The sequence below is a fragment of the Biomphalaria glabrata genome, chromosome 18 (assembly GCF_947242115.1).
Source record: "Biomphalaria glabrata chromosome 18, xgBioGlab47.1, whole genome shotgun sequence".
Taxonomy (NCBI): domain Eukaryota; kingdom Metazoa; phylum Mollusca; class Gastropoda; family Planorbidae; genus Biomphalaria; species Biomphalaria glabrata.
Window position 1 is genome coordinate 16,840,405 of NC_074728.1, and position 24,154 is coordinate 16,864,558.

The 24,154-nt window shown below is 36.8% G+C and overlaps 1 protein-coding gene across 3 annotated transcripts; it reads left to right on the forward strand.

Moving 5' to 3' along the window:
* Positions 1–339: 339 nt before the first annotated feature.
* LOC106052481 (ankyrin repeat and KH domain-containing protein 1-like) lies at positions 340–24,154 on the forward strand. Of its 3 annotated transcripts, none has more exons than XM_056017525.1 (4): positions 340–531; positions 19,628–22,379; positions 22,506–22,536; positions 23,891–24,154. In XM_056017525.1, the coding sequence occupies exons 2-4, from the start codon at positions 19,850–19,852 to the stop codon at positions 23,985–23,987; spliced, it is 2,658 nt and encodes an 885-aa protein (XP_055873500.1). In that variant the 5' UTR covers positions 340–531; positions 19,628–19,849; the 3' UTR covers positions 23,988–24,154. The 3 variants fall into 3 exon arrangements, with proteins under 3 accessions (XP_055873500.1, XP_055873501.1, XP_055873502.1); XM_056017526.1 differs by lacking the exon at positions 340–531 and adding an exon at positions 10,996–11,115; XM_056017527.1 differs by lacking the exon at positions 340–531 and adding an exon at positions 12,540–12,786.

A 24,154-nucleotide genomic window follows, 5' to 3' on the forward strand; every position in this document is an offset into this window, starting at 1 on the left:
ATAGCGAGATTCGTAACAATATTTTTACATATAGATTAAGTAAGACAAGTACTCGGACTAATGACGTTAAATCGGCTACATTGGGTAGCATGATAGTAGCAACCATGAATACATTTAACTTCTAAAACACATTATTTCCTCAATCGTCCTCAATAACAGTTGTATAATTCTGATCAATATTCTGTTAAAACTCTGTTGGAGGCGCAGATAGGGACAATTGTGTGTGTGTGCGTAATCAGCTGAAACAAATCACACAGGGCAATTCTAGATGAGCGATCAACCGTGAAGAATGACACAGATACAGTCATGGGATTATATAGATGAGTATTCGGTGACCCTAGATGTATATAAAGTCAGAGTCAAGTCGCTTTAAACATGAAAGGTCCAATCCAGTAGAGTGAGTCCAGTATGAAGTAGGTCCGGAAAAGAGAATCGAATACATGCCGAGGCGGAGAGGCCAGTTGAGTTTGATACAGCGGCAAAAATTTGATACAGCGGCAAAAATTTGATACAGCGGTTCGTTGATTTACGGTAAAGAATCTGTACTGTCAGTGTTACATGTTGTCAATTGTACAGTATTGCCTGTGATCAGGGCCGGTCTTAGGCCACTGCAGCCAATGCGGTCGAAAGTGTGGCCCCGCGCTTTCATAGGCCTCACGCTAATTCCAAGTGTACATTATTAAATTAAACCATTATAACGTATATATAATAACAGGGTTTTCGCGACCTCCTGATTTTCCTGGGCCTCCAGGAAATCTCATGAAAAGGCAAAATATACGATAAAGTCCTGAACTTTTTAAAAATTTATTCAAATCTCTTGAAGAATAGACGAAATTGACATTTTGGGGTGCCAATAAATAAAAAGTGGCATTGCGAACTTTCATTTGATAAAAATTTGTTGCAAAGACGAAAGTAGGCCTATTTTCTAATTCAAAAATTTTGACATTATGCTTATCCCTACCCAGACTAGGCCCCGCGCGATCCGTTTCGCATAGGGCCCCGCAAATGCTAGGGCCGGCCCTGCCTGAGATCTTATTGTCATTAAGGAGTTACGTTACTTGAAGCTATGAGTTGTCATGTTCTTTGAGTTGGTAGTGTCGTGTGGTACAGTGTTTGTAGAGATAAAGATAGTAGAAACACTATTTTAAACACCACGAGCTTCTCCCAAAAACAAAGATCCAAATGTAAATTTCATCACTCACCATTCCATACTCCTTTCTCTCTAACAGTGTAACAGGATGACATTAAACACCTTTCATATAGATAGCTTCAGAATATGTTGTAATTAAACTAATGAAATATTAATGGAGGCGCGGTGGCTGTGCGGTAAAGCGCTTGGCTTCCGAACCGGGGACCGGGGTGAAACTGGGATTTTCATTTTCGGATTCTTTGGGCACCTCTGAGTCCGCCCAGCTCTAATGTGAGCCTGACATTAGTTGGGGAAAGTAAAGGCGGTTGGTCGTTGTGCTGGCTACATGACACCCTCGTTAACCGTAGCCCACAAAAAAACAGATGAACTTTACATCCTCTGCCCTATAGACCACAAGGTCTGAAAGAGAAACTAGTTAGGCCAGGTTCACATCTAACTTTGCATTCTATTCACTTGCACCTAAACTTTGATCTGCTGGACCGTTGGGGCACTCATGGGCGTAGCCAGGATTTTTTTTCGGGGGAGGGGTTTCGGGGGGTGGATTCCCCGGGCGAATTTTTTTTTTATATGTATTTATGTGTGTGTGTGTGTGTGTGTACATATTCTTTATTGCATTCTGACCCTTCATTCTTTCAAAAGAATGTGCCCTAGAATGGGTTGTTCCATGAATTAGTGGGAAAATTGTAGATTCCCCTAGGGGGTCTGGGGGAGCGCTAGGAGCTCCCCCAGCGCGGGGCGAAGCCCCGCCGCCAAGCACTATTTCTGGTATTGAAAGCCAACAAAATGCATATTCTGAGGTATCTACACTGCATTTTCCTGCTATTAAAAAGTTTTATTTCAAAAACCTAATGTGCTATTCTTACTGACTTAGACCCTCCCTCGCCGTTCGGAGCATTTGACGTCAAGCTGTTTCCATAAAAATCTGTCACTGGTAATGTCTGAAGCCTCTTCCCACCTGCCATGAGGACCTCAATGAATGAGTGGCGTCAAGTTGTACTAGGATATCATTGCAACTCTTCTTATGCGTAATTCATTTTGTTGGAGAACATGTCCCGCAAACCTCATGCGTCGCTCTCTCACAATCTTACTATGGGGTCGACTCCCAGTTCGGCAAAGGATTTCCTTGATTTAAACCCGATCTCTATAACTGACTCCTAAAATCTGTCTTAGCCATCTTTGTTGAGCAACATTTAGTGTTTTTCAATTTCGGCAGATGATTATTCACTGTAGTTTATTAAGGGAGCCCTGCCACTGGTAAAAATGTGTAACCTCTCTTGAATACGCTCTTGGAATTAAGTGACTGTAGTTTGCTTTAGATTTTATATCGAAAAGAGAAGTTTTATCGTCAAAATCATCTAAAGGGGTTTTAAACTTTAAAAAAAAAACGCCATCTGTAGAAGAAGGGTTTAAACTCAAAACCCCCGATTAAATTGGCTACGCTCAAATAATTTTAGTGTGTAATTTGCTTTTTTTTTATATATTGAAGAGGTCTTTTTTACCATCAAACCCCTCTAAATGGGGGTTTAAACTCAAAACCCCTTTTGGCAACGCTCATAGCATTTTGAGTGCGTAATTTGCTTTTTTTCTTACACTGTAGATTTATTTTTAGCCTCAAACCCCCCTGGCGTAGGGTTTAAACTCAAAACCCCTTTGGCTACGCTCATAGATTTTAGAGTGAGTAATTTGCTTTTATTTATATTGAAGAGGTACTTTTTAGCTTCAAACTCCACTGGAGGAGAGTTTAAACTCAAAACCCCTTTGACTACACTCGTAACATTTTGAGTGTATAATTTGCTTGGTTTTTATTATTAAAGAGGTATTTTTTACCTTCGAACCCCGCTGAAGTGGGGTTCAAACTCAAAACTAAGTCAAAACCCATTTAGCTACGCTCTTAACATTTTGAGTGCGTAATTAGCTTTTTTATTTATATTGAAGAGGGGGTTTATCGTAAATTTAGGAGGGTGTTTTAAAATTAAAATCTCCCTTAACTGTGCTCTTGGAATTAGGGGATTTTCGTTTGCATTTTTTTTGTTTAGTTTTATAGAAGAGGGGGAGTTAACTGCAAAAACCCCAAGTAGGGGGTTTAAAACTCAAAACCCCTGGTAGGGGTTTTTAAACTCGAACCTCTCTGGTAGGGGGTTTTCAACTCAAAACCCCCTGGTAGGGGGTTTTAAACTCAAAACCCCATTGGTTGTGCTGGGGCAAGTGATGGTTTAGTATTAAAATCTCACCTAAAATAAACAAAATCAAAGCAAAAAATCATTCACTAAATTCCGATCCCCCCTGGGGGTGGGATTTCATTTCGGGGGGGGGGCGGGTTAAACCCCAACCCCCCCCCCTGGCTACGCCCATGGGGGCACTACACAAGATCTGTTAACCTTCTTTATCCATTCTTGTGTGTAATTTGTCTTTGATATAATTTCATTGGGATGTTCTTTCTGAAAATATTGAAGCCTGCCTGGGTGGACCACCTCGGGGGCCGATTTTGAGTTTGTGTTTCCACACAAACTGTCTTTGTAACCTTGTTTACCTTCTTCTTTTATTGACAGCACATTACAGAACAAATTTCATGTCTCTTGATTAAAAGAACTACGCGACAACTACAAGTTACAAAAAAAAAAAAAAAAAAAAAACAAAAAAAAAAAAAACAAAAAAAAACTCATATTCATGTTGCGATATCAGAAAGTATGAACTTCAAACGTCATACAAAATGTACTTTTAAAACACGATTTCAGTTAAAATAACTTTCCACTATCGTTTCGAAGCTTGCTGCTTTAGATTTCATCATTCAATTATTAAACTCCTCTTAATGCAAACTACTGTTATTGTTTGCCGTTTCTATAGAAGTTAATTAATAGAAGTTTCAGATTACTACATTAAAACCTTTCTATCAAACATGCTTTATTAAACATAATTTTAAAAATTCTTGAATTTCATTAAATAAAAATATTTTACGATATTATATTTTCAAATCAGTGCGTTTACTTGACTCAATGATTGTAATTTAAATGTAATAATGAAATCTCTACTAAATAAACGCAGAACGAATATTGATGAATTTCATGAATGCACATACCAAATCCTTTTCTGATCGGGAAATAAATATACTAAATTATGTAAATGACATTTGGACTGAATTAGAATGCAAGAAAAAGGTAAGTAAGGAAACTTATTAAAATCTTTGTATTTAGCGAGATTAAAACTTTTCAATAGCACACTATCCCTTGACCACCACGATAAAAAACAGACCACGAGAACTCAGAGTAGAAATGGTTTGATTACCTGAGTGTTCAATGTATTCAATTTTTTTTGACATATCAGTTGCATCAATTAGTAATTAGGTTCTAGTTTATAAGTTAAAATAAAGTTAAAATTTGAGCTTTTGTTTACGTTTGGTCAGCTAATTGGAGAAAGTAATATCTTGATGTAAGCCTACATACATCTAGGACTACAGCCCAATACAATACCTACCATTTCCTTTTTTTATAGGATAAATTACATAATTAAGCGTTTTTATTAACTTACTCCTTTTTTAGCTTTAGTTGCATTAAAAAAAAAGAAAGCAAACAAACAAACAAACACCAGAGACATATAAAGTGAAGATACTTTGTCTATTAAATGAATTTTTAATTATTTATATTATATTTTAGGTGTTTTTTTTGTCAGATGTCAGCCAAGCATGACTTGAACGTCACGCACCAATACTTTCTAGAACTTTCTTTGAGACCTAAAAAAAAACCCCAGGAGCCCTTTGTTCAAAGCGTTATCGTTTTATACATGTTGTAAATATCTAACGCAATTCAAACAGGAGAGACACCGCAAGCCTTTTAGTGCTTAAACCACGTACCGGTAGCAGGAAGTGATACGATGACCTTGTTTGGTCGTTTCTATCCGTCTACGTTGTATGTATCACAGGAATTGTGTGACTCCACCCTCACGTCTAGAAATGTGAGACAACCGGAAAGAAAAAGTAAAAGAGTTTCAAACCTGTTTTTTATCTCATTTTAAAGTACCTGTTAAATAAGGTCACAAGTGCAACCTAGATCCTTATACGTAGAGACATTCATGGTTATGAGTAGATGGTGATGATTTTTTATTTTTTACATATTTATCTTACTAACTTTAGATAAATTGTCACTTCATCAACACATTTACTTGCCAATTAGTCTTTTGGACCGTGGGGGCACCACACATGATCTGTCGACCGAATGTCTCCATTTCTCACTTTTCCAGGAATAGATTAACGTGATCGGTCATTTCAATCCTCGGTCACTTCATCCCAGGTCATCTTATCTCCAGTCATTTTTATCCCCCGGTCACTTCATCCCAGGTCATCTCATGTGCAGTCATTTCATCCCAAAATAAATTTGTCACCATGCAATTGTGCTGTTAAAGTTTTGATTTTTAAACACTCATGCCATCTAATATACAGATATATTTATTTAAAATACATTTTTGATACTTTTAACATGCTATTAAAGTGTTCCACCTCCCCTATTCATTCTTGTTGAGAAATTGAATAATACATGTAACTAAGTAGATCTATTGCAAGTCTGGGTGTGTACTTAGTTACATTGCTTGTATTTGAGGTAATGTAAACTAAAGATCCCATTTCAGACCTTGTGGTCTATAGGGCAGATGATGTAAAGGTCATCTGATTCTGTGGCCTACAGTTAACGAGGGTGTCATGTAGCCAGCACAACGACCAACCGCCTTTACTTTTCCCCAACTAATGTCAGTTACCCATTAGAGCTGGGTGGATTCAAAGGCTCCCAAGATCCCGAAATTTAAAATCCCAGTCTTCTCTAGGATTCGAACCCGGGACCCCGGATCAGAAGCCAAGCGCTTTACCGCTCAGCCACCGCGCCTCCATTTGAGGTAGGGGATGTCAATATTACCCTGCCCATGTCTCATGACGTAATGATCAGAGGCCGAGGCGCGGAAAAAGTAGTGGAAAAAACAAACAAACAACTTTCGAGAGATAAAGAACAATTAGAATATTTATGATCATGCCGCTGATAACCTAGCACCAAAGACCTAGGTGTAAAAAACATTGTCGGAGCTCAGTCATTTCTTCCTGCTGTTGCAAATATTGAAGTACCAGCATTGTACAAGAGTTTCTATTTATACAACTTCACGGAGACAAGAGAGAATAATCACTTTGTAGTTTGACTAACAGTTACCGGAATGGCTCTGTCATAGCAAATATAGCCGATGGTTCTTTCATACTTGTTCCCTATTGATTTGACCTTTACACAAGTCACTTTCAATTTGCACCAGCTGTGATTCCGCCAGTGTTGTATTGCATGTTCCAGAGCGAAACAATTGTAATGTATACTAAAATATAATGCTTGGAAGAAATTAAATGACTTTCACCTTATCTCCTGAATTTGTTGAGACAGACTTTGAGAAAGTCGTACGTGGTCACAAACAGCTCTGCATAAGGGATAACTATTTATTCCCTCTAAGTACATGGAATACCTGGACGTAATCGGCGGTGTTGCTCCAACAAAGTTGTGGAGAGTTGACATCAGGCCCTACTTTCAAAAAGTGAACATACCTAAATGGTCTTAGTAAGAATAGCCAGTTGAACAAGGCATCAGTTTTACAGGCTAGCACCGGCACTGAAGAACTTCTAAGAAAGATTTATTCAACACTAGACAAGATAATTACAAACATTGTAGCAATACGAATTAATGAATCGTCTTCCGTACTTAAGATCAATAGCCTACCTATCACATTGATTTAGTCACACAAAGTAATTTTTACAATAGCTCTATATCTACAAATGTTAATTTTTTAAATATTTTTAATGGCATTAAATTTTACTTTCGTCATGCAAATGTAAATATGATTTTATAATTGGATAAAATGATCAGAGCATGAAAAGATGAGAATGAAGGGACCGTGTACAACTTAATGTAACATGTGCATAATAATCAGAAAATGAACATCATTCATCATTGAAATTACCTTTAAAAATAATTGCTATACATACCAAGATGTAAAGAAAGTAGAAAGCTAACTCCATTTAATATGGAATTAGCAAAAAAAATACAATTACAGCACTATTTAATGATCTAGTTTAAAAGTTTTGTGAGCAATTTTGAAACGTGTATTTAAATCAGGCCTTAAAGCAGGGGTTCTCAACCTGTGGGTCGCGACCCCCTTGGGGGTCGATTGACGATTTGCCAGGGGTTGCCTAAGACCATTGAAAATATGGATTGTTTTTGTCTATTCTTCTATTGCTGTATGGGTGTGTGCGTGGGGGGGAGGGGTCGCAGGAGATTGGGGGGTTGTAAAAAGGGGTCGCCGAGCTTAAAAGGTTGAGAAACGCTGCCTTAGAGCGACTATGGTTCATCTCGAACACATTTTCATGTGACTGTGGAGCCCTAATTTGGAGAGACACTTCCATCCAAATATAATGCAGGTCAAGGTGGCTTTCTCTTTGGGGGTAGAGGAGCCGGTCATTTTTCGTATGGCACGCTTTCCTTTAAGAGCTGAGGCCCATGTTTTTTCGCTGTCCTTGCTTTCTTGGTCACAGTCTCTCTCCATCTAGTGCGGTCTAGGGCTAAGTCTTCCCAATGGTCAGTATCAATGTTCACTGTTTTGAAGTCCAGTTTTATTACATCCACGTAACGGAGGTGGGGGTGACCAGTTTTTTCTTGAGCCAGACGCGAGTTACCTTTAGAGAATGCCTTTGGAATGTGAATGTCCTTCATCCAGCGAACATATCCAAGACTGATAAGATGCTGAAAGAACCGTTTGTTCAAGGATCTCAGTATTGCACTCATCTCTTTCAATTGGATTTTTAAGATTCTTCTCTTTTGCTTTGCGTAGGAGGTCCACGATTCATTTCCATACAGTAGCATGCCTTTATACCTCTACTTTGGTCGCTGTAGTGAGTTTCTTGTTTTCCCAAACTTTTGACCTGATGCAGCCTTCCCTTTGCGTTTTTTTTATCTCCTCATTATAAAACAAGTCATCTTGAATTGTAAAACTTAAAATAAAATAAAATATTTAAAAAATTCTCCCAAACCGGGTATCGAACCCGTGATTTTGAGACAATCAGCTGCTTGTTCGAACGATGTTACCCATTAGGTCAACGAGCAATGCGAAATAGTACCATTATTTATTGCTACTTTTCATTATATGGACCTCTAGATCTAGATATCTAGAAATAGATCTATACTTCTGATTTAGAACTTTTAAGATGTAGTCTACATCAAGATCTAGACCTCGTGGCAATAGCATTCAAATCCCCCTGAAATCACCCCCCCCTCAGGGAGTGGAATTTTGTGACTGGATTTTCGCTTAAAATTGTTGTGAGTAGGTGAGATTTTAATGATAATTCATCACTCACCCCCGACTACCATGGGGAGGTTTTGAGTTTACAATTCTCCCTCCATGGGGTTTTAAGGTTAACTCCCCCCCCCCTCTTTAATAATCAAAATAATAGAGCGAACGACTACCACCCATGATCGTAGCCAAAGGAGGGGAGGGGGAGTTTAAAAAAAAAACTCCAGAATTTTTCAATATTTAAACATTCCCCCTCTGCATATAAAACTAAAGCAAAGTACAATTACCTAAATCTATGAGCGAAGCCAAGAAAGGTTTTGAGTTTACAATCCTCCCCCCCCCCCCCCACCAGAGTGTTTTGAGTTTAAAAGTCTCTTCCAGATTCTTTTTGACAATAAAACTCCTCTTTCCAATAAAAAAATGTAAAGCAAACTACAACCGCAGAATTCTATGAGCGTAGCCCAGAGGGGTTTTGAAGTTAATCCTCCCCGTTCCAAAAAATGGTAAAGCAAAGCTAAAATTACAAAATTGTATGAGCTTAGTCAAAAAGGGTTTTAAGGTTACCCCTTTCCAACTCCAAATACTAAAGCTAAACTAGAGTTAACTTTTTCTATCAGTCACGTGGCTCATTCAATAACGTGCAGTGAATAGCAGACTTGTGTTTTTATTACCTACAATTTTCAATTAGAAGAGTAGCATGATACTGCACTGTAGATGTCTCAGAATATGTATATTTGAGTTTTCAATTCTAGATAAAAAGCTTGTGCCAGGGCTAAGGACCCCACTTGGGGAACTCATAGCGCCCCAGCTGGCAAGGGCGGTGTGTCTACAGCCTTTCGACTAACTCATAGGTACAAAAAAAAAAAGGCCCAAAAGAAACTAACATCATACTGTAATGAAGATGAAGATTAATTACGCATGTTCACAAATATCTTTCGGGCGTTCATATATATATTACAACATTATTTTTTTTTGAGGGTCTTAAGTTTGTTTTAGGGCTACAATACATACACTACGGTCTAAGTTAGTACCCAAGGAACATTCCTGCCTAGTTTTATCAAGATTGGTCAAGCGGTTTTGATGTCTATAAGTAACATACATACACCTCACATTCTACTTTATAATATAGATATATAAACGATATGTATATATATGATGGGGAAGAAGTATAAATCTTTCAAGCTCCCCCCTCGAAAAAATCCTGGGTACGCCCATGCTAGATTTACTTATAGATTTACAATCTAGCTGTCATCTTTTATTAAATTTAAGTAAAATATAAACAAAGCTTAGATAATCTTTCAATAAACTTAAAGCAACTTTAAATGTAACAAACAACTCAGTTATTGATTCACTACGGCTGACTAACCCGGGTTTTGTTTATAGACAAAAATTGTTATTTTTAGGTGTCATTCAATAAGAAAAACGACAATCCTACTCGCGATAAAAAAAAACGGCATTTTCACGTAATTGTGGAACCTGGTGAAAGAAGCTTCTCGCACCTCAAACTAATGAAGATTTACTTGAGGTCAACAATTCTCAAAGATAGATTGGAACATTTTGTAATTCTTGCTATTTAGCGTGATCTATGTAGGAAACATCATTCTTATGATATACTGTATAACTTCGATACACGCAAGGCTCGTGTAGTAATTCTGTGCGTGGTAAAGAATGAATAAAATGTAATATATATTTTTATACAAACTCTTTATTTTCACTTATTATCCGTATCCCTATCCGCGTTACGTTTCGCATTGGGCCCCACAATGGTTTAGTCCGGCCCTGCTATTTAGTGACGGGTGAATACAGAGTAGATTATTTGTTCTCTTTCCATGGCTTCTTGGTCACATTGGCTAAGTCCGGCCCTGCTATTTAGTGACGGATGAATACTACTTGTTCTCCCCCCTCCCCCTCTTTTTTTTCGCCTGTAAAATTACATGGGGTAACTCTAGTCCGTCCAACTTGCAGAAATAAAATAGTGATCTTTCCATTACTTGGTGTCCAATCTCTTGAGCCATGAAGAGAATTATATATATATAGATAATGGTCAAACCAGAGTTTTTCCCATGTAACCAACGAGCTAACAATTCTTTTCGCGTCGATATACATCAACTGTTAATTAAATTTCTATTCGCTTCTGAAACCAATACATATGTATAAGAGAAGCATATAGTGAGCGGCTTAAACGCTCTATCGCAGCGCCTATTTTATTTTTTTTTTTTTGGCCTTTCTGTAACGAATTCGTTTATAATACATGAGAATATTTGGCTAAGCGTAACTCTATTATCTGCACGGTATGTATTGAAATGCAACTATTTCCCACCCTTGGTTTGGCAAGTTTGTAAGACACACTGCCATTCAACAGAAGATAATAGACACAATGTGTAGAACTGAACCATCAACTCTCTCGGCGACACATGTAAGCAAACCGGATTAAAATTTTTATGAAAATAGGGCACCCAATAAAATCCCCCCCCCCCCCCCAAAAAAAAAAAGAATTTCTGGTATAGAAACTAGAACACCGACTGCAGTAACATAAAAGATAAAGTAAGTGTGACTCTTTTTCTTTGATCAGCGTAAGCCGTGTTTTGTATTATAAAGTAGATAAAGTCAAGCATTAAAATCAGAAATAGGATTACTTCAAGTGAGGCTGAGATTTATCCAATTGTGTATGTATACATTTGTATAGTAGCATATTGTATTTGTATCATATGTCTATTTACATTTTTGTTTCCATTGTATTACTGGATATATTTAACTTTTGTCTTCAATGTGGCGTGGTTGAAATAAAAGGCATTACAACAACATCTAATTATAAACTCAAATCACTTTTTTTCTGAAAGAGATACACTGATTAATAAAAAGTTCAATGAGAGCTGAATAAGAGAGAGATAGAGAACGAATAAAATATTGAAATTTAACTTTTTATTTGTGAAGTTTTGTCTCCGCCTTTTCCCCTAACACAGCGGTTCTCAACCTTTTAAGCTCGACGACCCCTTTTTACAATCCCCCACTCTGCCGCGACCCCCCCTTTATACACACACACATACAGCAATAGAAGAATAGACAATAACAATCCATATTTTCGATGGTATTAGGCGACCCCTGGCAAATCGTCAATCCACCCCCAAGGGGGTCGCGATCCACAGGTTGAGAATCCCTGCCCTAAAATGAAGAAAAGTATGTCTACTCTCCCATTGAATTGAGTTTAGCCAGGTATTCGACTATAAGACTGATAGTAATAAAGAATCCCTTATAAATTAAGTAGTTTCATATAAAATAACAAGAAAAAAAGTTATAGATTGAGTGGACAATAATTATAGATTCAGATAACAGATGTTATAGGTTAAGATGAAAATAGTTATAGATTCAGATAACAAATGTTATAGGTTAAGATGAAAATAGCTGTAGATTCAGATAACAAAAATTATAGATTATGATGAACATAGTTACAGATTCATTTAACAAAAGTTATAGATTCAGATAACAAAAGTTATGGGTTTAGTTGAAAATAGTTATAGATTCAGATAACAAATGTTATAGGTTAAGATGAAAATAGCTGTAGATTCAGATAACAAAAATTATAGGTTATGATGAATATTGTTACAGATTCATGTAACAAAAGTTTTAGGTAAAGATGAAAATAGTTATAGATTCAGATAACAAAAGTTATGGGTTTAGTTGAAAATAGTGATAGATTCAGATAACAAAAATTATAGGTTATGATGAATATAGTTATAGATTCTGACAACAAAAGTTATGGGTTAAGATGGAAATAGTTATAGATTCAGTCAGAGGTCTCTTTTTGTATATGATTTAGAATAAAAAAGATTAACCCTAAATGTACCTCTCAACGTTACTTTGTAAGGCCTACTTTCTATCATCTTCCCTCTAGATCGCACGTCTGAAAGGGAAGTGTATGTTTTTGTTACTCTCAAGAGTATTTATTTATTTGATTTCTTTCTCTTCAACTTCCTAGTTCCTCCCCAGCCCAGTTTACATTGCGTCCTGGTTTTGTAACAGTCACACGTAGCGTGCTTACATATCACTTATCTGTTGGTGGCGTTCTAAATCTATGTAACATGTTTTCCTGAAATTTAGTACGTATAAAATCATGTATTAGTGTACGCCTGTAGAGATAAAAAAACGTAGGTCGTATAACATGCTTAGTATGCACTGAATAAATATAGATCTAAACTGGTTTTTGTGCATATTGGTAAAAGGTTATTACTACATCAGTTTGGTTACACGGAATCAGTGATAAAGGTTTTGATCTTTTTTTTTAAAGATGTAAAGAGTGAGACTAGTGACATTGTGTCATAAAATAAAACGCGCTGAGTGTAAGTACAAAGTCATTGATATTTGTATTGCTAAGGTTAAAATTGATATTATATTGATACTTTACGGTATGTATATTATTAGTTTATTTATATCACAGCTGTGAATGCGTAGCTACATGAAATACTGAACTCCTCTTTAATCTCAAAGACAAGCCTTATTATTTTTATCATTAGGTGAACGACAAACTAACATTTATTCTCTGGCACTACCAGGGTCGAGTTTCTTTCAAGAGAAACAACATTCACTGTACTTCCTTTAAAAATGTCTACTAAGAAATTTTCTGGTGATGTGCCAGGTCTGCAGCAAAACCAGCCTCTGACCGGCAAAAAAATCTTTTTACGGATGTTAAGGGCCTTGAAAGTTTCTGTAATGTCAGTGGCCATTATCCCCTAAGTTAATTTAACAACAGAATAATTAGTTATTTTAGTCAGCTTCCATAACCACTTGATTTTCAAGCTTAGGTTTCCATATTTTCTTTGTTTTTTTCCATTTTGGTTTTTCTTGTATTATGGGATAGTGGTAAGGCGATGTCATTAATTGTAGTGTTTTATTTTCTTTTTTTTCCATAAACAGTAGTTCATGGTCATTATTGTCATTGGCAATATAAGATGGTAAAAAAACTAAAAAAAAATGTTGCTTGTTAACAACCACGTACGTAGCTGTGTATGTGGAATGATACGAATGTGTGTTGACAGCGGAAGTTAAAAAGAAGATTAGAAAATTATGGACATATTATTTTTTGTTGAACCAAGATTAGAGTTCTCATAATCTGCTATTGATGGGTTTATTTGGTGTATGATTAAGAGTCTCATATGGTCGTGTACGTAGGTATACTAAGTAACATGTGGAAACTATTGCGTATCTGTTGTAAAGGCTGACTAATGAACACCAATAACAGTAAACTCAGGTGTACCTGAAGGAACAGTCTTAGGTCCAATAAGTTGGAGGTACTTTGTCTTGCTTGCAGCTTTACTTCGTTCTCCAGCATTGTACCTCAGAATCTTGTTCTCAGTGTTCTCCTGGTCTCTGAGCAAGTGACAGATTAACTTTTACTTATTGATGTGATGACCGTCAATAGACAGCTGAAATGCATGGTGCCATCCCTCCACTGAATTGTTTGTTCGTGGTAGATTGTCCTCTACACGATCTCTAACATTCCATAATGCTATCGGAAATCTTAGAATCACTCTGCGGTTGCGTCTCTGGCGACCAATATAATTGTCTCCCCATAGTCATACAAATTCAAATACAAATGATATACAATTTAAAGTACTCTCGTTCTCTGCAAATATGGCATAATTTCAGATCTATTAATATTGAAAAAGATAGGGACATTAACAAAATGATGCTAAGGGCATTAAATTACTATTAATCCTGCAATTTTATACACATCATATATTATTTTGTCCGCGATATTTTGACGGGTCACCACAAGTCACATTATTTGCAGACCATTGCATAATATATAGAACAATAACATCTATAAAGACAATTAGATGGATTACAGCAATGGAAATCAAATAGGAGCATGTCCTTCCACCCAGAAAAATGTCAGTTATTAAGAGTAACAAAAAAACTAAAATAAATTAATTCCATTTATCTTATTCATGGTAAACAAGTAACACAAACTAAAAAAGCAAAATACCTAGGTGTTATAATAAATAAAAAAAATGTCATGGAATCCACATATTGATGAAACTATAAAAAAAAATCAAACAAAGCATTAGGGTTTATTAAAAGAAATTCTATAAATCAAATAAGAACATAAAACTAAAATGTTATTTAACCTTGGTTAGGCCAATAATAGAATATGCATCCTCTGTTTGGGACCCCTCAACCCAAGAAAACATTAAGAAACTGGAACGGACACAAAATAGAGCAGTGAGATTCATAACAAACGAATAATCACATTTGACTAGAGTAACACCTTTAGTTAAATCACTAAATTTAGAAAGCCTTCAGGATAGAAGAATTACAAGTAAAGAAAAAATTATACGAAATACACTAAACAATAATCTTCGAATACAAAAACAAAATCTAATTAAAAAACTCAGAGACACAAAGATAAAGGCACATTCATCGCTCTATATGCTAGGACAAATTTGTACATATGCTCCTTCTTCCCTAGTGCTATTAGAGTATGGAATGGGTTGCCTAAAACAGCCAGGAAAACCAGTGACTTGGCAGAATTTAAGTCATTGGTTAATATGCATGATTAAATGCATGACTCGTGACGTAATCTTCTTTTTTGAAGTAACGTCTGTATTATTTAAGAAGATAAATGTCATCTACTAGTTTTGACGTCTGTATGTTTTAGCACGTTATACAGGGAGTGTCCAACTGGACTTTATTATGTGTCATTCTAGAATTAATTCATGCAACCTTCAGTAGCCCTTACAGTAGTGCTACATAAAGTATTAGGTCAAGTATTTTCTTAAAGACATTACACAGAGATTTGCATGAGCGCCCGCAGGACTTTTTGCAGGGGGTTGCATGTTGCCACCTACGTCTCAAAGTCGCAACTTCAACTTTTTAATTACAGAGAATAATAAAAGACATAATTTCATTGTAAATACTTGTTTCATGAAATAAATACAAAAAAAACTAACATGTGAACAAACTATTTACTGTACACGTTGGTAAGTTTATCCGTGCACCCAGTGCATACCAAAGGGAGTCTTAAACAAAAAAAATGCAATCGCTGCAAAAACTGTCAATAGGCACTATTGGATGTTGGATTCGAAAACTATTAAATTGCTTCTCGTCGCGAAGGAGAAGCCTGGCAGTTCTGATATTCTCCTTTACGTTGCAGCATCTTTGTAGGATGTAGACATTATTATTGCTTGAAAAGCGAGACGTTAATGAAGAAACGAACGAATCAAGATACAGAATGTAAAGCCGTGTTCTGTAATAATCCCAAAATCCCATGCATGTGGTTTTTGCTCGTTGCGTCTGTCGACTGCAAATTTTCGACAGCACCAACAAGATTGTCTACCAGAAGTGTCGCCACATTCAGGATGCTATTTCTAAAGTGTTTATCAGCATGGTCAGTTTTTTTTTTTTTTATTGATCATTAATCTGACTGCTGATGTGCTGTTGAGCGGCCACTTATGCTAAGATGGACAGACTGCAACATCTGGGAAACTGGTTCAAGAACAAATGAATGTATAACGACAATTGAAAGACAATTAAGAAACACATGAGAAGCAGGCACTAATTACACATATGCCGTTGGTTTGGTTTCACTTACAACCGTTATTTTAAAATACGCCAAGCAATCAAAGATCTCAAAGTTGTGACTTAAAGGTCGAAAGAATTCGCATTTCCCAGTCCATCGTGTCTCACACAAAAGAGGTAATTTCTCAGTCCATCGTGTCTTACACAAAAGAGGTAATTTCTCAGTCCATCGTGTCTCACACAAAAGAGGTAATTTCTCAGTCCATCGTGTCTCACACAAAAGAGGTAATTTCTCAGTCCATCGTGTCTCACACAAAAGAGGTAATTTCTCAGTCCATCGTGTCTCACACAAAAGAGGTAATTTCCCAGTCCATCGTGTCTCACACAAAAGAGGTAATTTCCCAGTCCATCGTGTCTCACACAAAAGAGGTAATTTCCCAGTCCATCGTGTCTCACACAAAAGAGGTAATTTCCCAGTCCATCGTGTCTCACACAAAAGAGGTAATATCTCAGTCCATCGTGTCTCACACAAAAGAGGTAATTTCCCAGTCCATCGTGTCTCACACAAAAGAGGTAATTTCCCAGTCCATCGTGTCTCACACAAAAGAGGTAATTTCTCAGTCCATCGTGTCTCACACAAAAGAGGTAATTTCTCAGTCCATCGTGTCTCACACAAAAGAGGTAATTTCTCAGTCCATCGTGTCTCACACAAAAGAGGTAATTTCTCAGTCCATCGTGTCTCACACAAAAGAGGTAATGTCTCACCAATGCTCTGGCTTGGGACTTTGACGGAAGAAATAGATCATCTTCTTGATGACACCAACAGCATTACATATATATGGAACGTAATTCAGGTCAATGATAAGTTTAAATTTGTGGGACATTGGACAAAGGCTGCATTTGGATATTTTTCACGTATATTTTCCTGAACACAATTCTGAATTCTAGCTATCACGGGGCAGCCATCGTAGCAGGGGCGTAACTAGGGATTTGGGGGCCCGGGGGGATTGACCTCTTTGGGGGGCCCCTTGCATTTTGACATTCGACATATTACATGAGATAATGTACGCAAAAATAAATAAGCCCCAAATCAAATTGGTTCAGTATATCAGTAAACTTAACAAAAAGTAATCATCAAGACTCTTTTAATAAATAATACCGTTGTTTATTAGTTAAATAATGCACAAGTGACAAATCTAAATTGATATCGCTTCACGTCGTGCATTATGTGCAGAAAAGACATCTATAACATCAACTACATCGATACTTTCTAGTATTTGTAACTTCACTGACATTAAAGCCATGATAAGCCTTTCTTGCGTCATTGTGCTCCTGAAATAGTTTTTGATGAACTTGAGCTTTGAGAATGATCTCTCACATGACGCTATGGAAGTGGCCTGTGTTAGCGGTATTCGGAGGAGGTTGCAAAGTTTGAGCACACGTAATTCCCATATGAAGCCTGTTTCCTCAATATGTCTATTGGTGATGGTATAACTGGTTTGTTAATGAAAAGTGCTCGTGCATCAATGACATCATTGAAAAAGCGATTTTCCATTTATTTCATCATACAAACAGGAAAAGTAGCACAGTTTGTCACAAGCGTGTCTTCATCTAACAGGTGTCTTGGTTCAAGAAAAAACCCAAAGGTATCCATTTTCTTTCCAGCCTTTGGAATCTGCCCTTCATCTCCATATGAAATCTGTCCAGCACTTCTGTCGCAACACGTTTGAATTGCAGTTCTATTGACAGTCCTACATTAGAACTCAACTTCCCATCAACTCTTTTCTTTCTTCTGGTAGTTTTGATTACAGGGAATCCATAGTATTCACTACCTTCTTTTGCTTTTTCGATGGATTGGGTTTTTGTCAGTTTCTCATCATTTTGCAGAAAGCATGAAAGGGTACTAATTTCTTTAGCAGCTTCCCGTATATGCAGTCCAGACTTTTGTAGTTTCTTAATTGAGCGCAGGAGCTTTGACCAGAATTCAAGATAGGCAAAAAATTCTTAATTTTCCACTGCATGAAGAAGATTCTGTGGAAATATTATATGGTATTACGTCATTGTTAGTTGTTTATGTTTTGTGCGAAAGCAAAAGGATTCAGAGCATACAAAAGTGGGAAAGATCCATATCTCGTTATGCTCGAGTATAGAAATAGTCCGATAAGTGGACTGCCGTATTCACCATCACAACTGCTGACGAGTAGAAGACTCAGGGAATCATTCCAACTGAGCACAAAATATTGAAACCATCGGTAGCTGAAAATGAAGAGATATTACTCAACGAACGACAGATGAAAAGCAAAGTGAAATACGATGCAAAAGCAAGACTACCTAAAGATTATTCTGTCGGAGAGTTCGTCTAGGTCAAACATGGCAAAAAGCAGTTGTCCTAAAAAAACATTCAGCACCCAGATCTTACATCATAAAGACAAACGATGGTAAAACATACAGAAGAAATCAACGCTTTTTGAATACGAGTTTCGATGAAGACATCTCTGGGTACTATGATACCGATGAAGACAATGAACTGCAAACTGTTGGAACAAACGAAACAGACAGTTATAGACCAATGTCTAGAGAACTTGTTGTGCCAGTCAAGACAACCAGAAGTGGATGAATCGTTAAAGTTCCTAGTAGACAGGGCAGGCCTTAGGCCACTGCAGCCTATGCGGTCGCAGTGGGCGCCGCGCGTTCATAGGCCCCGCGCTAATTCCAAGTGTACTTTTTTAAAAGATATATCTTACAAAGACAATACCTCTATTTTAAATATAATAAAATAATTTTAAAAAATATTTGGTTCAATAGGGTATCGAAACCGTGAAACCGTGAGCTGCTAAAACGTACGCATCTTTTTATTCGGCATGCGAGGAACAGGGCCGGCCAAATGATAGGGCGGCCCTGCTAGTAGATATCACTTTTAAGAACTTTAAAAGGAAGGTTGTGATAATAACTTCAAAAGGAATGATGTGCTAATATTATATGATATTACGTCATTGTTTGTTGTTTATGTTTTGTGCGAAAGCAAAAGGATTAGATGGAAATAAAAATAGAGTTGGATTGAGGAACGATGAATAGAGGGGTAATAACTCGAGTGTGAAGTTTAATTCTGAAATTATAGACGCCAAACCCGAATAATGGACTATTCTAGTATTATTAAGATTAACTTTTGGATTTGTTATACTCGATTCTGTAAATTTTGATTCCAGGTTAATTAGTGTAGCCATAAAATACTCGACATTTAGAACTATTATTAGTAAAGGTAACAAGATACCTGGAATTCGCTGTATATCATGCAGTTTTATTCGTGGCAACAAAGTTTAAAATGTAAAATGAACTTTAAAAAAAATTGATCTCTGTTGGAAAAAATATTTTTAAAATGTCAACAAAGTCAACGTACTGATAGACCTAGATCTAGGTTTAGTCTTTGTGATAAATTTAATCCATAAATGTTGAAAAAAAAAAGACTCTTGTTGACACTATTTGTCAATCAAATATATTAATTTTTGTATTTACAATAAAGTTCGGACACCCATTTGGGGGCCCCCCCTCCTAGGGGGCCCGGGGGGATTTTAAAATTCTCCCCCCCCATCCCCCCCTTAGTTACGCCACTGTGTTCATATTGTTATAAAGCAAATAATATTTTCTTTTTTTTTTGTCCTACAGTTGGCATCTTTTGAGGAATATGACTTTCTAAAGTACAACAGAACTTGTTTGATTCTCAATGGAATGAGGACAAACACAATTCTACATGTAAACAAGGAGCTTGTTACATTCAAAAGCCAGCTTGGAATAGTATGTAGTAATTAGAAACTGTCTAATTACTATAAGAAATTTGTTATTATTATGTTATTGTGTATCATCGCTATTGCCAACTATTAATTCAGCATGTCTATTTGTAAAACTTGCTGTGAGACATTAAGACAATGTTCACTATTCCATGAAGCTAAAGTGGAGAAGTTACTCAAAGATGGCGCCCATCTCGCCCACTTGAACTTGTCTCACTGGCCCACTCTGAAACTAAGCGACCGCTATCTTTCCACGCTATTGAAGTATGGGCTCAACACTCAAATACAAAACTCGTCTGGCGATACAGCTTTACACATAGCTTCAAGTCTTGGCAGAGCCGGGGCTGTTAAGTTACTTTTAAATCACGGAGCTGATTGCAATGTCAGAAATAGGAGTGGCCGTACTCCAATATGTCTAGCTTCGATAAATGGACACAATGACATAATACACATATTTCTAACTAAAGCAGTTGATGTGAATCAAGTGGATAAATTAGACAAAACTTTACTAATGCTAGCTGCGGAAAATGGCCACAGAGATACTTGCCAACTTTTATTAAAAAATAAGGCATTAGTAAATTATTGTGGTCGAAACGGCAGCGCATTGCTATGTGCAGTACAAGCCAAGCAGATAACAACGGTGGGGATCTTACTAAAACATCACGCTGACGTGAACCAAACCACAGGACGTAATGATACTGCTCTAAATATAGCCATCACATCTGGATGTCACGCTATATGTCTTTTGCTGTTATCAATGCCTGGTATTGACATAAACAAGGCGAACAACTCTGGCACGACCCCGTTAATGGTCGCAGCTATGAAAGGAGACGAAACGATACTTGAAAAGCTGTTGAAGCTAAAAGCCGATGCTAATATAGTAGACAAAGATCAGAATAACGCTTTAATGTTGGTGTGTGCAAATTCAAGGACTTTGTCAGTGAAACGGCTTCTTCCGATAAGTCAAAACCTGAATGAAGTCAACAGCAATGGTCAAAGTGCAATTATTCTAGCATCCGAGGCTGGCTCTAAAGACATCGTGAATGTCTTAATTAAAGCATCTGCTGATGTTCATGCAGTCGATCGAAAAGGAAATAGTTCTCTAATTGTTGCTGCTTCCAGAGGACACTGTGATGTAGCGAAACTTTTAATCAAGAATAAAGTTAATGTTAACTGTGCCAATAACTTTGGAACCACTGCTCTGATGTTTTCTTGTAGAAACCAGTCTGACTGTTTAAAACTTCTCTTAGATAATAATGCCGATGTCCACGCCACGTGCAAACAAGGAATGACTGCGTTGCTCGTTGCATCAGAAGTCGGAAACTACAAAGCTGTCAAACTGTTACTTAAAAGAGGGTCACAAGTAAATCATACAGATAACTCGGGGGAAACAGCACTAATGAAGTCTGCAAAACATAAGCACAAAAGTTGTGCTGCTAATACCACCGATGAGTGCAGTTATGTTCGAATAGTTAGGCTGCTGATACAACGGAAAACTAACATTCAACTGACAAATGCTCTGGGATGGACAGCATTTCATTTAGCGTGTAAAGATGGTGAAATTGAAATTGTTGATCTGCTGCTAAGGAAATGTGCCGATACGAACCAGAGAAATAAACAAGGCAGTTCGCCTTTAAAAATAGCTGCATTAGGAGGTCATTTACCGGTGGTAGAACTGTTGCTAAAGAGTAACGCCAAAGTCAATGAGCAAAGTAATGGGTGTACACCTCTGCACATTGCGGCGCAATCAAACGACCAACCTGACTTAGTGAAATTGTTGCTACTTTTTGGAGCTGACCCCAAGATAAGGACAAAAGAAGGTTACACGGCACTCTTTCTTGCAGCTGAAAGAGGTCACGTGAAAAACGTTAAACTGTTGATTCGTTATGGATTTACAATCTCAGGCGACAGAGTGTGTCCGATGCTGTATGCTGTAATTAGAGGGCATTCTCAGTGTGTTAGCTTATTTCTGGAACATACACGTACGCTAGAAGTGCATCATAAAAAGCTGTTTTTGTTTGTCGCCGCTAAAGCAGGACATTACCCTGTTCTCGAAATTTTACTAAAGTTTTTTTTATCGAAACAGATTCCCCTCAACTCTGTATTGAATGCTGCGGTTAAATTTGATAGTTTGAAGATCGTCAAAGGACTTCTCCATAACTTTACACGCCATTTTGAAAAAAATGATATAAATGAAGCGCTGATAATCGCTTGCAATGAGAATCGACCCCAGGTGGCCAATTGTCTTTGTTTATTTGGAGCAAATGTTAATTATCAAAACAAAATGGGATTTACACCTTTGATTCTTGCAGCTGCAAAAGGATATTTGGAAATTGTCCAAGTTTTGATCTCTTCGAGACGCTGCAACGTGGATTATAAGACCGAGGCTGTGACCAGCTCAGCCAGCTCACCCAAGCCTGCTACAACTCTTGCTGAGGCGTTGACCTCAATAACTGCTCTACACGTAGCTGTCCAGTGTGGCCGCCTCCAGTGCGCAGAGACTTTGCTGAAAGCTAATGCTGATGTGAATGTCGAGAACAATTATGGATGCACGCCACTAACGATTGCCAAGTTCAATCACAACGAGCAAATTGTGAATCTTTTAACCAACTACAACGCCAGAGAATCAGGTAGACATTTTTAGATATTTATTTTTACAATAGGTTAGCCTTGCGACTATTAGTTATTAAAAGAATTGGATAGTTATTTTTTATTTCGCTTATGCTCAATGACATATTTCAAAATTGTATTTCCAGTTGTGTCCAATGATTTACTGCAATCTCAGAGGTACGTCACGATTTTATTCTGTTATTCTACATCCCAATTTTCAATTAATTCAATGTTAGACATACACTTTAAGCCTGAGCAGTCAGATACAATACTCGGTTCATCCTTGAGTCTTATCTGAATTTGTTTGTGATGGATAAAATAAGAAATATAGTAAATTCTTTGGATATTCTTTGGTTGTGATCCATCCTGAAAAAGTTTTCAAAACATCAATATTTCGTAAGTTTGAAATGTAGTAACAAAAAAATATTCTGTTCAAAAACAATAGTGAGATTTTTTAGATTTTCAAGAAATAAAAACAATGTCAAGGTCACTAAATTGAACTCACTGCTGCCATCTAAGTAAAAAAGAATTGAGTCTGAATTTTTAAGAAACCAAGATGATCTTTGTATCAAATCTTCCTTAATAACGCTTGTTAGTTGCCCATTTGTTTTATTTTGTTTAATTATATAGTGGAAGTCTAATTATTATCTCCTATTGAAATTATTTTGTACTATAAGCCAAAGAGTTTAGAAGATTTCTGCAGTGCTATGAAGTGCTATGAAGTGCTATGAAGTGCACAAAAATTACCACCAGAGTCGTTGAAAGACACAGCTTGTCTCACCCTCCGTGTACTCCGTGCACCGGATACACTAAATGCTATTTTAGTCGGACATGTTTGTAAAGAACTGACAATGTCAACAAGTACAAGTACGGTAACATGAAAATTCCTGCTTTCAGATCAAGTACTAAAGTAAACTTCAAGTTTTGCATGGGGGGGGGGGGTGACCATACCCAAAAATAAAGTGATATTACTGGTAATGAAAAGTTCTTTCAGCCTCATTTGAAAAGCAGAGTTAAGTTCATACTTTTAAAAAAAAACAATCAAATCTTCTTTTTTAACCTTCAGATTACAGATTGTAAGTAGACGGAACCACTGAGACTAACAGCTTTATGGAAATGGTTTTACTGCTAAGCTAATATCCATTCATCTATTAAGCAGAAGTGGTAGTTTGTGGTGATTGAATGGGGTTTCTTCTTATGGAACTACCATTTGCTTCAGATTTAATAATGTCTTCTTTTTTTCAAGATTTAATATGTTGACGTCTTCTATGATACGTGGCTTCCTATAGATACTTGAAAATTTCATAATATTTGAAATGGCCACATGAAAGCTCTATAACAGGAATATAAATTAAGATTAAGATTATAAAGATTGTTAATCCCACGCCTCCTCTAAGAGAAAAGTAGTAAAAGAAAAAGTGGAAGAGAAGAAAGAGAGATATCTATATATAGATGGGAATATTTTTTTCACTATATGTATTTCTTCTGTACCATGACATATCTTAATTTATTGTTTATTTTCTGTTGGCAGGGCGACAACCAATATAATTATTCAAGGTCTTTCTAGTTTACACATCAACCAAGTCGCTGATGTCGACATACAGAATGCACTCAAAGTTTTTCTTTAAATGTTTCCTCTGACAGTTGCTTTCACTATATTCAAGATAATGTATAATACTCTCCTTTACCATTAAAGCAAAGAGCTCAAAGATGAAAACAATGTCCTTTCCAATGATTACTAGAAGGTTTTGGGATTCATTGTTTTGAAAAACCAATTAAATTTCTTTTGTTCTCC

Bases quoted from the DNA above. Each gene is read 5' to 3' on its own strand.
- LOC106052481 (XM_056017525.1), top strand. From the start codon at position 19,850: ATGTCTATTTGTAAAACTTGCTGTGAGACATTAAGACAATGTTCACTA. The intron at 22,380-22,505 runs GTAGACATTTTT...TTGTATTTCCAG, and splicing joins CTACAACGCCAGAGAATCAG to TTGTGTCCAATGATTTACTG. The intron at 22,537-23,890 runs GTACGTCACGAT...TTCTGTTGGCAG, and splicing joins GATTTACTGCAATCTCAGAG to GGCGACAACCAATATAATTA.